This window comes from Equus przewalskii, chromosome 14, assembly GCF_037783145.1.
Source record: "Equus przewalskii isolate Varuska chromosome 14, EquPr2, whole genome shotgun sequence".
Taxonomy (NCBI): Eukaryota; Metazoa; Chordata; class Mammalia; order Perissodactyla; family Equidae; genus Equus; species Equus przewalskii.
This window is the reverse complement of record NC_091844.1, coordinates 45,721,382-45,741,859: the sequence shown is the minus strand read 5'-3', so window position 1 is coordinate 45,741,859 and position 20,478 is coordinate 45,721,382. Positions and strand designations below refer to the sequence as shown.

Below are 20,478 nucleotides of genomic sequence, written 5' to 3'. Positions count from 1 at the left end.
GGAAATGTGTTTTAGAAAAGAGAAACTCAAAAATGACAGACAGGATACCAAGGATATGTGTGACACCTTTAAATAAAATTATTTCATGATATGCAAGCAGGAAAAAGGCCAATATTGCAAATTAACAAGTACTTTCATTTAAGAAGTGATTTGAATATATTTAACAAAATTAATATATTAAAAAGTGTTCATAGTCAAAGTGTTCATAGTCCTCCTAAAAGGATGCGTAGTTAAGCTGGTCAAAAACAATATCTGGGTCTTTTCCTTGATGGTAGTCTACCTTATATTCAGGCATTCTGGACATTGTACCAGTTATTTTCAGTTTAGTGCCTTTTGCTAAGAAACTAACCACAGGGCAGGTATATAAAACTAAATCGTACAACTAAAAAGAGGGATACTCAATAAAAAGATGTCAAACTCAAACTGTCTGCAAGACCAAATGAGTAAGGTAGATGAGCGAGGAGGCTCAGAGAATGGATTTAATGAGAAGCTAGAGAGTGCCTCATCAAGGGAGAAGCCCATGTGCAGCATCGGCCAACTGATGCAGTGCAACAACGTGGGAACAGTGTTCCAGGGTCTTCCTATTTTTCAAGAGAAACTACTATCTTTTTTACACAACATATCCTGATTTTTCCCCTAATGTTGGCAAATAATTCAGATTTTAAAAGCTAATGAATGTCGCTTATAGACCACTAGTTTGTGACTTATACTCAAAAGCAACATGGAATCGAACATTTCATATTTTAAGTATTACTATCTAAGGTGTTGGGAATTGCTACATAAGTGGATAATGTAGCTTTAACAGGGAACACGCTGTACAAATACATCACCTTTTCATATGTCCAATGTTTAGAGCCTCTGATTAAACCAGCTATAATTTCTGCAACACATCGCTGGGTGCTTTCATGTGAATCTGCAACCAAACGTTCTAAATGGGGCTTCAGAACCGGCAGAAAGGCATCATCAAAATTTCTGAATATACCCTATCAAATCAAAAAGAAAGTTCTTCAGTATTCAAATGACTATCATCATCTCCATTATAATTATAATATGCTTGTTTCTGTTCACTACACCACTACGGTGCTTAAAAAACTCCAAGTGTTCGTCCTTTTAAAACCTAACAGCTTTAACAATGTCCATAAGTTAGAATGGTAAGAATACTGTCATTTTGCATGTCACATTAAAACGTAATCAATGAAATTACAATTAATAATGTTTCTGACCTTAAAAATATCACACACATCTCAGAAAAAAATCAAAAAGGACATCAATGCATATAGTCTTGCGGGGCTTTTTTTGCTTCTACTGCTAATTACAAATATTTAAGATAAATACTAAAGAGCTTTGTTTTTCAAAGAGTCCTAGACCTTACTAAGCCAAGATCAATAGGATCCGTGTAACTTCCGAGACACTTTAGATGAAGACAGCAGATGACACAACTGAAACTTTGATCAAATATTTTTAAATTTATGAACCTACAAATTGACAGGCACTAAGCTTTATGAAGAAGGTATATAAATAACATAGTTACCTTAAAGAGGCAAAAACGTCGAGGATTAAATTTATCTTTTCCTTTTCTGTCTTCTAAAGATAGAAAAGTAATTAGCTGTTCAACAAATTTAGGATCAGAAAAATGATCAAATATAATCTGTTCTGCCTATAAAGTTGAAAAAAAAGAAACAACATTCAGGGTTAAAATTCTATTTAAAAACATGATTCTGAAAACATTAAAATTCAACTGTAAAGTTTTGATATGCAATAGCAGGCTGTTATTTTCGTTCTCAAGAATTTTTAGCTCTCATAGAGGATTTCTAGAACCAAAATAACACTGTTTCCTAAAAATGCTAAATCCATAAGAATAGCTTTAGTTTCCCTTCAGGTATTCAGGTTTGGATTCCAGTGCTCAAACTGTGAATTAAAACCAACAAATATTCTGCTTGGGAAATGAAGACAACGCTACTGTGCCATGTTGTGTGCAGTTTAGGAAAATCCCCCAAACTGTAAACCAAGCCTCAGCAAATTATTTCCATATTTATAAAACATCAGAAGTTGAAAGGGAAACTGTTCAGAATTAGAAAATAAAAGCTACAACACCATTGACCTAACTGAGGAAGACATAAACTTAAAAGTTCTTAGTTAACTTTCAAAATAATAAAGAAATAAGTTCTATAAAGATTAAGGAGTTTAGACTTAAATCTATAACATCTATTTACTGCGTACTCATTTATATGCAATAGAAAACTCAAAGCCAGTCATTATCTTTGTCTTTAAGAAGCTTGTTAGCAGACGGAACTGATATAAGAAACAAGTATATAAATACATAAAGGAGTACCCAAGTGAGTGCTAAGTGGGGTGGTAACTTGAGAGTAACCTTGGACACAAAAAGACTCATGCCAACTGGCCCTAATAGAATGGGAGGACGAATAAGGGAGTATACATTTATCAGTACTTACCCAGTGCTATACTGAAATATATGAATTGGGATAAAAAACATAAAATGAGTTTGAAACAAACCACTGGCCAAAACTAAGATGCACTTGAACCAGGGTAAGTGTCTACACACAGTGAAAATGGCACGCTTACCTCTGTCAAATCCTCCCTGCTTCTGCCAAGCTTAGGCTGCTCTTCCACATCAGCATAGACAACCATATTCCTACACAGTAAGAGTATATGTGAGATACACATGGAAAAATATATTACAGTGATAGAAAGCATTAGAAGGCACCTTTAATGAACTCTAATTAGATGCTAAATTGGGGATACAAGTACATTACTAACAGTCTCAGTCTTAAAAATCTATCAGATTTTTGTGTCCTAGTGACATAAATTACTGGAATCAACAGTAAGGCACAAATAAGTATTTCTCTGGGCAGGTTTAGGCATGTGTAGTGTTAATAGGTAGAAATTATAACTTAGAGCCACTATTAACAAACTCCTTAGACATATAATGGCGGGACTAAGGAAGTCTAAGGGTTTCAGCAGAAAGACAAGGAAAGAGGTAGGATTGAGGCATAGAACTGGCAGGAGCAAAAAAAAAAAGAGGAAGAAGGAAAAGGAAAAAAGCTAGAGATTATGTATCTTTGGTGGCAGAGTACCTCTAACTGCCTCAAGTGCCTCTGAACCTCCCTGGAAATCCAAAGACAACAAGATAAGACAAATTCTATCAAAAATAAGCTGGGTGCACGGCAAGTTGCAACTTACTGTGGCCAGGTATAGTATCCCCAGTGAGTTTTTTCTACAAAGTAACTTGACTCCCATTCTTTTTTACTTCTTGGTATACTTTTGCTATCATAATGCAACCAGTGATTATCAGGCCTGTCACCAGCAAGAATTTGGGTGGGTTTAGGATATCCACCTAAGGAAAAAACAATCACATTTGATGAACTTAAAAACATCCATGCAATAATTATTCTCAACTTTCAATCAAAAGTACTAGTGTGACTTTGTTATCATAACAGACTATTAAAATGTGTTCAAGGCAAGACAACATATATATGAGGCATTTGAAACCAGAGGGGAAAAGATGGGATTATTCACTCAATGGTGTTGGGATAGTTATTCACGGGGAGAAAATCAAGTATGACCCATACTCCATTCCTTTAACCAAAATTAAAAGGATCAATTTGGTCAAAACTTCTCAGGTTTGAATTAATTTCAGACTTACAGAGCTCAAAGAATTCCCATATACTCTTTACCCAGATACCCAAAATTTTAACATTTTACCATGTGTACTTTGACATTCTATACACACATACTTGTTTTTTGGAACCATTAAATATTCATTTAATATGGGACCTACAAAACACGTATTTCAAGTGAGGGTAAAACAAGATCAGTGGTAGGCAGTATAAGGAAAGTCCTTCTCACATTTAGTTAACACCATTTTACAGTGTTCCAAAATAAAGATGGTGGTACAAACCATGCTCCCCTCCCAAAAGCAGGAGTGGGGGAGAACTGAAGACAGCTGTTTAAATATCATAGGAGTTACCAGAGGTAAAAAAAAGGTAGCCAAAGGAATAAAAATGACATTTTTATCCTCCCAAATCAAACTACTTTATTATTTTTTTCTGACTATATGAGATTACTATTCAAAAAGTCTGATAATACAGTAAGGTATAAAGAAGAAAATTAACCTTGCCCCAATCCTACCACCTGGAGAGAAACATTTTACATATTGATATATTAATGGTAATGAAATTTTAAGTCCTTGAAATATAGTTTGACAAATAAGTAGTATAATTGCTTAGTTGGTGAAATAAAAAAGAAGTGGATGACAAGTATACTCAGTGTGTGCAAGAGGTACATGTATTAGGAAGACGCAGAATCAATCCATTTTTTTTTTCCTTTTTCTCCCTAAAGCCCCCCAGGACATAGTTGTATATTCTTAGTTGTGGGTCCTTCTAATTGTGGCATGTGGGACGCTGCCTCAGCGTGGCTCAATGAGCGGTGCCATGTCTGCACCCAGGATTCGAACCGACAAAAACACTGGGCCGCCTGCAGCAGAGAGTGCAAACTTAACCACTCGGCCATGGGGCCAGCCCCTCAATCATTTATAAAAGCTTTTTATCAGTTGTTTCTATTAAATCAATTGTTTTCCCCTTATATTATTTCATACTTTGTATTAAAATCTTTCTGTACTTCTATACTTTGTGCAGAAAAATATCTGCGATCAAGAACTATGATTTACATACTTCAAAGAAACTTTCCAGTTTGACTGAGAACCACTATAAATTACATTTGGCAGGACTTACTGATTTCATACGGGTTGATGGTCAGCTTTTTGTGTGTTCTTTTCAGCTGCTTCAAAATACCAGCAACAGCTGAGATAGCCATCTAGAAAAGAAACAGGTAGGGTAGATATATCAAAAATTTTAAATCTCTTAAATGGTTGCCTGCCTTGATCAAAGCAGAAGCTAGATTCTGTTTTTTTCAAGAGCAGAGAAACGCCTCACCCACTGAACATCTGGTGGTATAGCCACATGAGTGCTAAATCTGACTTGGAATGAGTCTGTTCACAGTTCCTACTCTTGAACGTTCATCCATGCTAGTCTCTGCCTAGAAAACTTTGATCCTTTTTCTGTTAAACCAATACCTGCTCATTCTTCAAATCTCAGCCTAAACATTTCTCCCTAAGGGTTTTCTCCAATGTACTAGGTTAGGACAGTCCTTCTTGCACCCTACCTCTAACACTTCATGAGTAAAACCAAAATTATATCCTTAGATATCTTCCCCTTCCTGTAACACTTCATATCTGTAATTAATTTTTCAAAATCAGTCTTTCCCACTAACCTATCAACTTGTTCCCTGCTATATCCCCAGAGTTGAAATGGAGTACCTGAGCATGTCCTTATGTATTTGTTGGATGAGTTATTATCTTTTCTGAACCAAGAGGGGTAGATTTCAAACCAATACAAGATATCTATTAAGTGTGTCTTGTTTGTGAAGAATTTAAAGTCTGAAGAGATGAGGTAAAAATTCTTAAATCCAAGATTGTAGCTAAAGTAAAGTATCTACCTTTCGAACTACAATTGCATCATGGTTGAGATTCTCAACAAAAAAACGTATGGCACGAAGAGGTAACACTCGGTCATCTCTCAAGAGTAGAGACAGAAGCCCAATGCCTATATGTTCAAATTTCCAGGGCCTGAAAAGGGGAGGAGAAAGAAAAAAAAAAATCACAAAACACATCACTCATAAAACCACTTTTAGAAGAAACCCTACATTTGAAACATTAATTTTAAGTTTCCCAAGAATTAAAATAGGTACATTGAAGAACAATGCTCCTATCATTAGCCCCAAACTTCCCCTCTTGGTCTTCTAAATTCATGAATCAGACAACAATTCTTTCTAACAGTCATTCAGGACCTTCAGAGTAGAAACCTCCTATAATATTTAAGATAAAAGCTTGAAGAATTAAAAAAATTTTGCACTTACAGATTTCTCTGCTCCACACCATCTAGCAAAGTGTTTACCAAATTTTCATAGTTCCTTAAAAAAAAAAAAATTCAGGTGATGTATTGTTTTAATACAATACTAAGATCAACATCAAATAATGTAATATAAACTCAAATTCTGGCCAAATTCACCCTCTTCTTACTTCTCATCAATACACTGCCAAGGACCTGGTGAAAGCAAGCCAGAGTGAAAGCCAATGGGTGAACAGAGACACTGGGAAACAACAGAAAAGCAAAGACAAAGCAAAAAAAAAGTGTTAGGTACGCTGAGCACCTCAACTATTCCCGAGTGGACAGTCGAAAGCAAATTTGTGAGTAGTAATCAGTCAGGAGTGGTCTATTTACAATACGGCGCTCCAGGTACACAGGAAGTAGGCTGTAATTTCAGAGTTTATTATTTATATGGACATGTTAGAAAAAAGTGAATAAGCATATTCATAAGGCAAAGACAAAATCAAGTGAGGGAGGCTCCTGCCTACACTGAAGAGCTTTGGTTCCAAAAATGTAAAAACAGTTTACTAATATCCTGATACCAAATCTGTATAAATTTGATCAAAAAGTAATTACTGTAAGAACTGTGAAGAGATACATGTGTTGAACTTGAATTGGGATGTAATGACTGATATGTGTCCTAAAAAAAAAAATCAAAGAGAATTCACATTGAAAAAAGACACGATACTAAGATAACTTTAAGAGGATATTTTCCACCTTCATAGCCAAAAGTGACAATCAGAAATCCAAACAATAATTATCTCCTAACATTTCTGTATTTCTTCAGAATCAATGTGTCAATTTCAATAGGTAGCTATGGTGCATCTATATTTTAGAGGTATTTTAAACCTACTATCTATAATGTCAGCCATCTTGATAAGAAGGCATTCATAATTACCTTAGGGCATCAGCATTCTTGTCTTGTTGGCGTTTAAGTCCTTCTTTAATTTCTTCTGAGCTAAGCATTATCTGATTGGTAGAGGGGTTTTTTGACCGTTGAAGTAATTCTGCTATTCCAACACATGACTTTGGAATCTTATTAAAAAGAAAAGCCAGGGAAAAAGTGAAGTGTTGACACACACTACAACATGGATGAATCTTGACAACGTTATGCTTAGTGAAATAAGCCAGATATACAGGACCACATATGGTATGATTTCATTTATATGGCATGTCCATAATAGGTAAATTGACAAAGAAAGTAGATTAGTGGCTTCCAGGGGCTAGGAGCACAGGGGAATGGGTACAGCTACTGGGCACAGAGTTTCTATTTGAGTGATAAAAATGTTCTGGAATTTGAGTGACGGTTGCACAACCCTGTGAATATACTATTGTGAATAGACAAGCACAGCATTAAAAGCATGAATTTTTTGGTATATGAATTATACCTCAATTTTTCATTTTTTTTAAAAGAAAGTACAATCCAATGACAATTTCAAATAGCAAGACTACGTTTTATGGAAAAGGACTACACTTAGAGCAGTGGTTTTTAAACCAGAGGGTGGATGTCAAATATAATCACTTTAGAGAAGAGGGGGCTTCAACTGCACCCACCTCTTTTCTCTATCCCCAATTCTGATGGGCATGTAAATACACACTTGAAAATTCTTACATGATCTGCTCCACCTCTCCATTTGAGCACCACTGAAACTCATACTCCTTACTTTTTCATTTGTCAAATCATCCAATTTTAGTTCACTTCATTATAAATTATGAACTCTTTGGTCAATCTTTTCTGATTTTGGCTACTAGGAGTGAACTCCTAAAATATAATCAACTCTTTGAAAAATGAGGCCACGAACAGAGAGGGAATAATGGTAGATGCAACAATGTAACTCTCTGTGACCCCTTGATAGAAAACAACCTAGCTCTCTCCTGGCCATGCTCCAACTTCCTATTCTACCCTGCTATCCACAGTAATCATCACCAAAGTACAAAAAGGAAACAGAAACAAAAGCTTTTTAAAGAAAACATGAGAATCAAATGCCAAGAGTATTATTACTGAAAAAAGAAAAATAAAAAGCATTTTAACAAGGCAAGAAACCCATAAGGCAGTATCTCCACTACAACTTGAATTAAAAGAATGGTTTTGCTTACTGTGAAGTCCAAGCCAATTGTTTCATATTGTCGATGAATCTTTTCTGCAAGATCATCAAACAGTCTCACTATTGAAGGCTTTTCCAGGGACATTGCTTTGCTAAGCCCAGAAGAAACAATTGCTGGCCAAGTCTGCACAATACAGTCCCAATCATGAAGGTTTGCCAAGCATACACCACTGTGATTTCCAAGGAGACAATACAAGGCACCCTGCAGGGAGAAAATGATTAATATGGGAAATAAGGGGCACCATTTATTATAGCCAACTCCACTACATGTTGTTTTTAAATTTACTAAACATTAATTATTTAAATGTTTGATACTTGTTAGTAAAGTAGGTTCACACATTTATCATGTTACTTTTATTAGAAACCTGAACTTGACATTTAATTGTCATCTAGTAATATTTTCTCTAAGTACTTTAATAGAGGGTTGGCTCAAGGAATGGCTATTAACAAGATAATATAGAAATGGAAGTATGTTGTTTTTAAGAACACAGCTTCCATTCCAATTCTCTTCTACTACAATTATATCATTAAGCCCATGAAATGTGCCACCCTTGGCATTTTAGGGCATAATGCTTGGAATAATTTCTAAAATAGTAGTTAACATTGAGTTGCCTCATATTTTGGCTTCTGTAATTCCTTATTTTGTGATATCTTTCTAATCTTTCCCTTCTCAGTTAGATTTTCTTGGGCTTCTAATGGAGTTTTCTCAGCATTTCCTCCCTCCTCCTCTTCTCTTCTCACTCTTCTCCTAGGCTCTCTTACCCATGCCCAGATTTGAATTATCACGAACGCAAACTGAAATCCTATCTTTAAGCTCCAAACTCAGACGTCTAACTGCCTGCTTGACACTGCCTCTTCATTTACAGGAACCACTCCAAATTAAACTTGTCCAAACAAACCAATTCATCATCTATTCTCCGTGTTCTCTCTCTCTGATATATTGAACAACCAGTTGTACAATCCAGAACCTTAATAATTTTGAAACCTCCTTTTTTCAGTCTCCTCATATTCAACCATCAAGTCTCATCAAGTCTCCCTTCTAGATCTCCTTCAATCAAACCATTTCTATCTGATGGTGTAAGTATTTCACTTATACTCTACTGCATCCCTATGGGATGTAGTATTTTCCTTATCTTGTGTCAATCCCTTCCTTCTCTGCTCTAATCACAGAAGCTTTCACTCATTTGCTTAAACTTACCATCTCAGGCCTTCCTTCCCGCTGATCACACTCCTCTAAACTTTGGGTCTTTCGTCCCCTTCTCCCATAGACCAGCCAGGCTAGTCATTCACCGGCACTCAATTCAAACTGCATCCTACATTTTCTCCATCATAACATCAGTCATAAACATAGGTAAAATAAATAATTAGGGAGAAAAAAAAGACTAAACCTGTTTAAAGGTTAAGTGTACTAATGTCTTCAACTTACCTTGAAATACATTACAAAAATAAGATGGATGGAGAGATGGACAGATATGCGATAAAGCAAATACAGCAAAATGTTAAACACAGAATCTGAATGGTGAACACATAAGTAGTTATTGTAGAATTCTTTCAATTTTTCTGTATGTTTGAAAATTTTCATAGTCAAACAAAAACAAAAACCCATATACCTTAAACTGCTGTTGTGTGACATCTTGTCTGTCTGGCCGTAAGAATTCCAAAACCAAGGGAATGATATCTCTGCAACAGAAGTTATATGCTCCCAAGGCAGCAAAAAACGTTTGCTGAGCCTTATTTCTGACCTGGAGAAAGTATTATTAACAGAGAACTTTTATTAAATGGTACACAAACTACAAACATGGTTTTTTTCTTTTTTGGTGAGGAAGATTTGCCCTGAGCTAATATCCGTTGCCAGTCGCCCCTGCCCGTTTTTTCTGCTTGAGGAAGATCTCCCCTGAGCTAACATCTGTGCCAGTCTTCCTCTATTTTTTGCATGTGGGGTGCCTCCACAGCTTGGTCGAGGAGTGGGGTAGGTCCATGCCCCGGATCTGAACCCATGAACCCAGGCCACGGAAGTGGAGCGTGCAGAACTTTTACCACTCAGCCACAGGGCCAGCCCCCAAAATTTCTTTACTGAATTATCAAAAACAAAGTGATGCTAGTTTAAACGTTATAATAACAGGAAATATATTAAAGCACACACCTTAACAAAAATGAGTAAATTATCTTTTTATCAAAAGAAAAGCATATTACCAACCACATCCATGGTTTAGGTTACAATTTTTTTTTTTTTTTAAGGAAGATTAGCCCTGAGCTAATATCCGATGACAATCCTCTTTTGCTGAGGAAGATTGGCCCTGAGCTAACATCTGTGCCCATCTTCCTCTACTTTCTATGCGGGACACCTGCCACAGCATGGCTCGATAAGTGGTGCACAGGTCCACACCCAGGCTCTGAACTAACAAACCCCAAGCCACCAAAGCAGAGCATGCGAAGTTAACCGCTATGCCACAGGGCCAGCCCCTCAAATATTTTCAATAAAGGAGAGACCAATTGGCACTGCATTTGTTCAGTAACATAATTGGCAGACTATTAAACATTTTATTCTGACCTACTTGTGATGAGAAGAGTCAGATTTCCCCCTGTGTCTATACAAGGAAAATGAGACTTTCCACAACACAGAACAACTTAACCACAACTCACACAGGAGCAGTATCCTGAAACCCAAGCATAATGACTAGGAGGAACTACATGGCTCTCGTAATGTGATTTAATCAAGCGGCAGCAACATCACACTAGCACTATCAGCTTTGATTAAATTATTTTAAAAAATTTGAGAGATAATTACAAACAGCAAAAATAAACATTATTTAAAAAGACTAGTAAAATAGCATGAATGTGTTTGCAATTTGAAAGATGTTTTCTATGCCAATTAATTATTTAAACTCTTCTGTTAAAATGGGGATACTTAGATTGCAAGTAATAAAATGGGAGAGTAGGGGAGGGGAGAGTGCTTGGACTACCCTTACCTGACTATACGAACTTGTAGATAAATGAAGAAGATCTCTGATCATATCCTGATGTATCTTTTTGTATTCACAACCCTCAACAGTTAGTGTTCGTAACTGCGAAAATAAAACAATGTGAATTAAATCTCAAAGTTTTGACTAAAAGTTCATTTAATTATGAAGTAACACAAATAATTAAATATTCATCTGGAAAACAGTCATTTAGAAAAGTCATCATGATTTTAAAAAGATGTTTACCTCATGCTGCAACATGACTCTGTCAATCAGTAGTGCTCTGATATGCTGTTTTTTCCCATGGAGCTGGAAAACAAAGCAGCCAACACATCAACAGTTTCCCTAAATGACAACTCAACAACAGCGTCCTCTAAATCTCTTAATGAAAAATTGGTTGAAAGGAGGTCCACAGCAGGCTGGCGGGTAGTGGAGATATTTCATTTATTCTAAAGTCATAAGGCTTATATTAAAATATACTATTTCAGTTAAGCTATGCCTTATAATAGAAACATCCCCTTTAAATGGCTCATTCAACAGCCTGTTTGATAGTTTACTAATGGATCCACACATGGGAGAACAATGAAGTTGGTCCTTATTCAGTCAAATACTAACAGTACAAAAATAGCCTACCAAGAAAATTGCTTGACTCTGTTACATTTATAAACAGCCTTTCTGGGTAACCGTGTATGTTTACTACAGAATACATCTTTTATTTTTCTAAAAATTATCTTTTAAGCCCTGTTCCACCTCCAATCTTCCATGCTGTCACAAAAGCAGATATCTGGAACTCAAGGATTCTTTCTCTTTCACATCTTTATCTGATTAGTCATCAAATGCCCACAATTGCTTCTTTTTCAAAACACATCTCCATTGCAATGTCAGTGACTTGATTCAGACTGGGTTTTCCCATGAGGACTATCACCATAGTTTAATCACCCTCCCTGCTTCGAGTCTGTCTCCTACTGCTTAGTTTTCACAGCGGTGGCAGAGTTTCCCAAAATTCACTGAATTGAATAGTGATCTTTCCAATATTCAAATCAGATCTACTTAAGAATCTTTAATGACTCCCCCATTGTCGAATATAAAACCGAAGCACTTTCTTGGGTTAAAACTATAAATGACTATCCTACCTCCTGTCACTCTTCCGTCAAGCACGCCGTGTCTGTGTCTCTCCTACCCTTTTACGTGCATTCGCTCTGTCTGAAATATGTAGCACCCCTTGCCTAAATAATGAACTCATACAACCTTTTCAGACTCAATTTCAACAAGTCTCTCAGAGAAGAACACTGCTATGAACAGCAAATGGCTGACTTAGGTATTCTTTCTTCTGTGCTCCCAGAGAAACTTGTACTGACTTCTCCTGGGGCACAAATAAAACATCAGATATATCTTTCTCAGATCTACATAAAGTGCAATGCTTTAAAATCATGCCTGTGGACAATTACTCTTATCTTTACTCCTTCAGGGTCTTATAAGGCAGCCCAAATGCTGTTGCCAGATTATTATACTCCAAATTCCCACTGAGAGTTCAGAGACTATCATGGAAACTGACAGAATTAGTATCAAGAAAATATATTTTTTCTAGGATCCTTGTGATTATACCATGATGTATAATATTTGAAAATCTACTATTTTCACTTCTAGGGAAACTTCCTCTGCATGCTGAACAACTGCTAAATTAGGTGGTTATATCAATATCATACACCTTTTTAAAAAGTAATTTAGAGTTCTAGGTAAAAATACTGACCCGATTTTCCATTGATTTCTTTACTAGGTTAAAACTTTTCCAACGGGAGTCAAATTCATGTTTGTGAGATCCTTGGAATTGCAAAAGGTCTCCAACAATCTGTGTCAAAGAATTTCAAATTTTATATTTACAAGTCATCATGTCCAACCTGGTCATACTAATAATTATGCAACTATTAAATGACAATTGTACCTTTATGATAAGAAACAAGGACTTGGTATCGTCTTCTGAATTATTAAGTATGTGGTCTATAATAGGAGGAAAAAAGGATTTTTAGTAAAGTATTTTGAATCACCATAGGACTCCTGATATATTAGTTAAGAATCTATTAGTTAAGGGAAAAAACACTACCTAATACTCTCACCATTTAGAATAAAAAATGTTAAGTAAAAGGACATATGCTATAGAATAAAATTCCTAAATAATTATTAGTAAAAATAAATTAAACACATATATGTACTTACTAAGAAGTTTCCTTATAACCCTAGCAATTGCTTCTCGGTGGTTCTCTCTGGATAGATCTATTTTTAAAAAATGAGAGAAGGCATTTTAAACACACTGAATGCTCCCCAGACTGTTAAAGTTTATTAATAGTTTACGTCAAGAAGGATAATATATCCAGGAAAAATACACATGGGTCTGCCTTTACCACAGTCGGACTGGTGGCAAGGCAGGATACAGAGTAACTTTTAAAATTTTCCCATTTATAATGACTTACTTGTAAAACTTTATTGGGCAGGCAAGGAAGAGGGAGAAAAAAACCACCTTTGGGAATATTTCAAAGGCTCTATTCAATAGTTAGAGACCAAAACCGCATAGGATTCTCTAGTTAGTTACAGGTGACAGAAATCAAACAAACATAAATTATACCCTAGCAATTAATGTACGCAACTAACTGCAGTGTTAATCCAGCAATGAGGAATTGTGCTAAAGTCCTATTAATGTTAGATACATAATATTAAATTAACACAATAAAATGTTTAACATAAATATTAACTCACTATAAGAAAAATACAAAGATAATTAGAATATATAAGGGTTATAATATTCCCATTCACATCAAGTACAACATACCAGTTCTAAAACAATTCTAAAAATACATGAACATTATGATATATCAAAGTCTGCCTCTGCACACATAAAGCACCCAAATTTTTATTTACTGACCCAATTTCTTTTGCTGGCTATTCTTTTATAATAACTTTCCGGTTTCTTCAGAAAAAGCAACAATAACTATCATGTAACTACTGTGCATTTATATATAACAAAGAGACTAGGAAAATTCTAACTACAAAATTATTCCGTTTTAACCCGTGTAGAGTAATTGAAAAAAATAGTCCACAGAGATTTACTCAGATTAGGATTCACATACCATATTCAAGTCCCGTATACAACTTTGTCTCTTCCAAGGACACCATACTTGGTACCCTGCATAAAGACAACAGTGCTTATATTTATTAATAATGCCAATAAGAAGGATTAAAGGGAAAAGTGTCACTGCTAGAATGTTTAAATCAAAACAAAGATGATGCTCTTTTAACAAACACAGATTTCTCATCTTCAATACTTCAATTCTTTACTTATCCTTCTGAAGATTGATACTATCTGTTTCAGAAGGACAGTATTATTCATCTTAAGGAAAATGTTGATTGAATTTAATCACTTTAGGCAGTAAAATTCACCACCCAAATGAACATAATATTCAATATTCAAGGGTAAACAAGCTTAAATCTGACAACATTTATACAAAGAAAAGTCAGCTGCTTTATAGTGGTATAACAAAGCTTAAAACTAGACACAAAACTCACAGTCAAATTTTCCTGTAGAATACATAGCAGACAAGATTCTTTAGATAATCATTACCCTTCCTCTTACAAACAGACAGACTGATCTCTCCTACCATCTGCAGTAAAATCTGACCACGTGTGAAGAAGTTCAGATGTAAAAACACTGCATTTCCTAACTAAACATCTGCCCGCAAGAATTATGTGACCAGAACCAGACCCAGCTAGTTAAACTCATTAAATGGTTAAAAATCACTTTTTAGGTAGGTATTCAAGAATAGATTTTACTGTGTAATATGAACCTTTATATCCGAAATCTAAACTTTCTTCAATGAAAACCATAAGTTAATTTTCAATGTTTTACTTCAAAATATGAGATTCAATTCAATAACTTCTTATAAACAGAGACAATACTTTCTAAGAGGATGAACACAGGCACAAATGCCAAGGAAATATGGGGTGAGCATGTCCAATACAGGGCTAATTAGTAATAAACATAAGTTTTATAATTCATCACTCATGAATGACAAAGCACTTATAAATCAACACACCCCCATTCATATTGTATTTCTTAAGTAAATTATCTCTACCATCATATTTGGTAGTTATAAATTCTGGGATTTATCTAAAAGGGTAATAAAATTAAGATTACTAAAATGTCAATTATTTAACTATGTTCCTTGCCCTAATCTAGTGCCCTACGATGGCAATAATACATCTCAAGTTTCAAAACCAAGCCTACAGAGTATAAACAAAGAATGGTAATATTTTATAATACAAAACGCCAATTTGCTTTTCAGAGACTTTTAAGTTCAAATTCAAATTCCTAAAATCTGGTTTTCATTCTACAAACCTTCAACTGTTGGCAACAGCTTGCAAACCCGAGCATACTGTAAAACTATGTATGGTTGAAAAATATATACGTATCCAGAATCTACTCAGTTAAAAATAAAATCAGATTCCTTTATAATGAACTTAAAGGGAAATCCAACATCTTTACTGAAATTAGATTTCATCACCAAAGAGAAAAAAGGGCTGTGCTCATACAGTAACAAGCATCAAGCACAAGCCCGTGACCCTCCCCACTTCCCTGGCAGAGCATGGGGACACGTTTGTCATGAGCGATCACAGAAGAGCACGTCTCCTTGCTGCTGCTACAGACATACGTCGTTTTCCAAAGCAGGAGTACAAATGTCCCTTACCCAGTCCGCCCCAGTACCAGTAACACTGAACCAAGCATGCATCTTAATTGTCACAAAATTACACTTACAAACAACATAAAATGTAATCTCAATAGTAAATTATTCTGAATTTTTACTATATCAAAAAAGAAAAACCCCACCAACTATCAAACAAAAATACTATCAGTTGAGCATTTGAAATGTTTTTCTTGTATGCATTTCAGACTCTAGTAGTAACCCCAATTACACTGGGGTCACATTTAAAAATAAGCCTCATCTTAAGAGCCCTGATGCTAATTTTTAAAATCCATGTGTCACTCTCAATTGTTTTTCTATCAGAAAGTCTGAAGAAATATTATCACTTATTATAACTATTTTAAAATATATCAACTTGTATGAGATTTTAAAACATTAATTAGTACATTTAAATAAAAATGGCTTAGGCTTTTACTTTTAAAACTTGAATTAAAACACAGCTTCCATTATCTCAAGTATATAGAAGGCATCTGTTTAGATAGACATTTCAGCTTTACTTTATTTCTTACCCATCAACAAGTTCCTTTTATGCTTATTTATTTAAGTTTAAGCTTTAATTGTTCTCTTCCTATCTAATTAAACTCCAACTGGATTGACATGTTTTACACTAAAAGTTTCTCAGCAAGCATAAATACATATTCATACTAAATATTTCTTCTGATCTTTAGAAGAATAATTTTCTAAAAGAAATCTCTACCTGTTACTGAAGTAAGACTTTATGATTCTATTTCTTTGTGGCCACATTACAAGTCTATGTGTGCCGGGCTGGAGTGATACTTAAAACTGCTCTTGTAACTTTTAGTTATGTACATAATCTTAACTCAGTAGACTTACAGTGCTATCAACACGTACAGGTCTACGTTCTGATTAAAAGCTATAGTAGCAATATACATATTTTAAATCACATACCATCACCCCCCACCCCAAGTGAAATTCATTCTACTCATTCACTGGTTCATTTTACAAACAGTAATAAAATTTGACCTCAAGAACTAAATAGAATCCCGGGAAATAATTTCAACACAACATATTACAAACAATACCATCTATACAATAACAATAAAGTTCGATCAGCCTCACAGCAACTAGACAGTAGCAGGCCACCTAATTTATAACAAAATGTGTTCAATATTTGTGCCACTCAAAAAAAAGACATAAGTTTTCCACAACTTTGTTATTTGTACCACTAGATGGCAATCTTCTTTAGATCTGATTAGAGCAGAACTATGAAAATAATCACTGGTGGGAAAGAAAGGATGGTGAAAAAGAATTGATAACACACACCAAAGATATACACTACAAATTAAATATGCAAACAAAGGCTAGATGAATTGTTATGAAACAAGTGCAAACGACAATTCTTCCTGTCTGTAAGGGAAAGGACAATGTACGCTTCCCAGTGATCCCTCCCCCCGCCAATGATCACAAACCTAAAAGTACAAAACTAAGCCACTCATAGATTTTTCTTCCACTCAAGGTTACAACTCTTTCACAAGGGACAATTGGCCTATTTCTGTGTTCTGTTATCCAATTCAATCCTAGGCATCAATAATAGCTATCAACACAAGGGAAAAGCTGGCTCTTACTCTACCGGGTGAACAAAAGGCTGCTAAGTAAAGAGAAATGTTACACACTGCTGGGTTTAAAATTAACTCTGAGCATAAGAACTATTTCCACGTCTGACACACAAGCTTTTAAAAATCAATGAAAACAGTCAGAAGGTGAAATAAGGAGAAAACAGGGTTACTCACCGTGGAGTAGTAACTGTTTCCTTTTCTGTGTGCAGCTCCCCCAGCAGAGCTGGGTAGTTTCCTGGAGGTGCCAAGAGAGGTTAGCTAGCCCTGCCCCTCATCGCATAACAACACATCCTTTCACATATTAATGAAATGGTCTCAACTCTTAGACCTTAAGTATGAATTTTTTTTGAGTGAAAAGTTAGTAAAAGCTGAGATCCTAAGAATGATTTAACTAAGAATGACTTAACAGATCTATCAGAGGAAAGGGGCACAAAGTAAAGAAGAAATATTTAAGATGAAAAATGATGACTCCTCTACCTTGAGTAACCCTGTTTTTATAGATGTTAGTTTTTTTTGCATCCTGTAATAGCTGGTTAGACCTAAAAGATTATAAAGAGTATACTGCAAAAGGAAAATTAATGACAACTTGAGGATTAAAGGCAAGTGTCCAAAATTCCTGTGTGACCCTGGAAAGACATAATCCAACTTCCACATCTAGTAGAACTGTGAGTATAAACTATACCACAAATATTTCTATTAAATGATTAACTAAAGGTTCCAAGAGCAAAATAGAGAGATTCCATTTTAAGATTAATTCAGCAACCTTGGTATCTGACAAAACTGTTAAAAATTAAAACTGTACTCAATTAAAAAAATTTACCCTAAATTACCCTCAAGGGACCTTATTTTATCCATTGAAACAACAAAATTTATAGTACGTACAAGATATTTAGTAACCCTACGACTGCTAAAGGCCAAAAAGTACAATGCAGACACCATTAGATATATCATTTACTTTATACTTAGGACAATGAACTCATCTAAGTTTCCGGTTTTTTGGTTTTTTGGGGGTCAGTCCCCAATCACATAATCACAGAAAATTGGTTTTCACATTTAGTAGACATTTCCCTAAACAATGGATTTTAAGACTATCTTCCATATACTGTATTAGGAACTAAGTTAGATTTTCTTGCAGGAAAATAAAGCTATACTACATTTTCATTTTTTCATTACTGCAATTTTCCTAGAAGACAACTACTAACACATGCGCAAGGCAAACTTAATGAGTGATTTGACAAAAAAAATTAAAGCAGCTAGACTACTTTACCTAATTGAGATTTATATTATGAGTTTAAATTTAAAAAAAGAATTGTCTGAGTTGCTATGTGCTTCCAAAAACTGGTCTGGTATTTCAGAAAATGCATAATGTCCCATAGTACCACAGCCAAATTGTTATTAACAGGAGTGACTTCCACAGGCATCTTAGGCATTACTCTAAAGCAACTGTCACAATCATATATTTCCTTGTCTCCCCCTCCTGGTACCTTTTACTCTATTTTCTATGGAGTAATTAATGTCCAAAGTAAAGAGTTTGCTTTTCATCTACTAGTATCAAATTGACCTGCTGATAATTCCCAGGAATTATGCTACTGATATTCTTTCTTCACAAGGCAGTGTGATTTAACATCACAGAACAATGGCACCATCAAATTGCAATTATTTGGTTAGTTTTTTCAAATCACTTTACATTTAGAAGATTTTAACAATTATTGACCTATACTAGAATAAGCACTTTAGAAACTTAAAAGGCTAACTTTATTTTAGGATACTTTAGTGAGAACTAATTTACTATCTGCAAAAAGTCTAACTGTTATATAAAGAAAATAAATGTAAAAAAGTCACACATTGCCAACATAAACTAAAATTTCAGGCGATTGTGATACCAGTTAGAAACTGGTTTTAATGGAGAGGATTCTGTTAAGACCTATTTAAAAGCTCAGGGAAGACTTCATAAACTCCCTCATTTTGGCAATTCAAAAGCAAAGGGCTGCTCATTCATCTTTAACTCTACTTTGTATAATCATTATCCCGCCTACATGCACTAACTATAAAGAACCCTAAAATGTGTATTGTTCAATGATTAAAACAAGTGAAGCTTTCTGTTTTATATTTTATTTCATTATATATTATTAAATATACAAGAAAACATTTTATATTTTCAAATATGTAAACATTATGTATCTATTAAATATAATTTTGTATCACTTCATTTTGTTTTATATTAAATTTTCAATCTAAAAGTAAAAACTAAAACAAAACTTTTCAGTCTGAATCATCTTTCTCTTTCAACTTTTCTGGGAAAAACCTAGAAAGGATACTCAGGATCAATTTTATAGCTTATAATGTATAGTAATGTAGGCTAACAATCTACTTATTTATATTCCACGGCATTCATAAAATTTTTACAACATGGCATTCTTTTCCTTATTGAAAATGCATTTGATTATAAACAAACCTAAATGGCTTTATAATAACTAAATATATGGAACTTTTGTCCTGACACACATTTATTTCAAAGGATAAAGGCTTTGCTTCAATTCACAGTTAACTATAATATGCACATGGCATACACATGGCTACATGCTGACATGAACTGCAATGGAAAGCTCTAAGCCTCCTGAGCTGTCCCTTCAGGAGTGCGTCCTAATGATCCTTCAATACTGAAAGTCTAATACACACAGAAGACACATGCTTTTCCTCTTAGATAAATTATTGGATTAAATGATCACACTTCTCACTGTCAACACATTCAAGCAGAACTAAACTTACTGATGGAACAAATCTGTCATGTATGAAACAGCTTAGCATGCCATAAAGAAGTTCGTACTGTATTACACACTGTTAAGATCATGAGAAAAATCAAAACCATTTCTGTAGGTATATCATTTTTAAATACTGTAAAATTAATCTCTCTTAAGAAAAAGGAATTTTGGTAAAATTGCTCATATGTCAAACTATAAAAACTGATGAAAAACAAGTTCTTTAAAAGAATCCAGCAAATTCCTAGGCAAACTTAATACAGACTTCCTTACCTGAAATGACCCTAACTTCTCCCTCTGAAATCTAATGAGCAATCTAAAGTTCAATGCCTAGAAACAGTTTTTAGAGTGAAATAAGCGGGAATTATAAAAAGTATGACT

At 34.7% G+C, this 20,478-nt stretch overlaps 1 protein-coding gene across 2 annotated transcripts in view; it reads right to left on the bottom strand.

Moving 5' to 3' along the window:
- The window catches only part of PSME4 (proteasome activator subunit 4), an 84,699-nt gene that overhangs the window by 17,620 nt on the left and 46,601 nt on the right, over positions 1–20,478 (bottom strand). For both annotated transcript variants that reach the window (XM_008531599.2, XM_070573889.1), the window contains 16 exons: positions 14,133–14,188; positions 13,225–13,281; positions 12,953–13,008; positions 12,761–12,859; positions 11,257–11,319; positions 11,020–11,115; positions 9,661–9,792; positions 8,043–8,252; positions 6,844–6,980; positions 5,935–5,988; positions 5,515–5,644; positions 4,752–4,833; positions 3,202–3,355; positions 2,584–2,653; positions 1,532–1,657; positions 831–983 (listed from right to left, as the gene is read on the bottom strand). In XM_008531599.2, the coding sequence (XP_008529821.1) occupies positions 831–983; positions 1,532–1,657; positions 2,584–2,653; positions 3,202–3,355; positions 4,752–4,833; positions 5,515–5,644; positions 5,935–5,988; positions 6,844–6,980; positions 8,043–8,252; positions 9,661–9,792; positions 11,020–11,115; positions 11,257–11,319; positions 12,761–12,859; positions 12,953–13,008; positions 13,225–13,281; positions 14,133–14,188 (1,675 nt within the window). The remainder of the gene's footprint in view (positions 1–830; positions 984–1,531; positions 1,658–2,583; positions 2,654–3,201; positions 3,356–4,751; positions 4,834–5,514; positions 5,645–5,934; positions 5,989–6,843; positions 6,981–8,042; positions 8,253–9,660; positions 9,793–11,019; positions 11,116–11,256; positions 11,320–12,760; positions 12,860–12,952; positions 13,009–13,224; positions 13,282–14,132; positions 14,189–20,478) is intronic.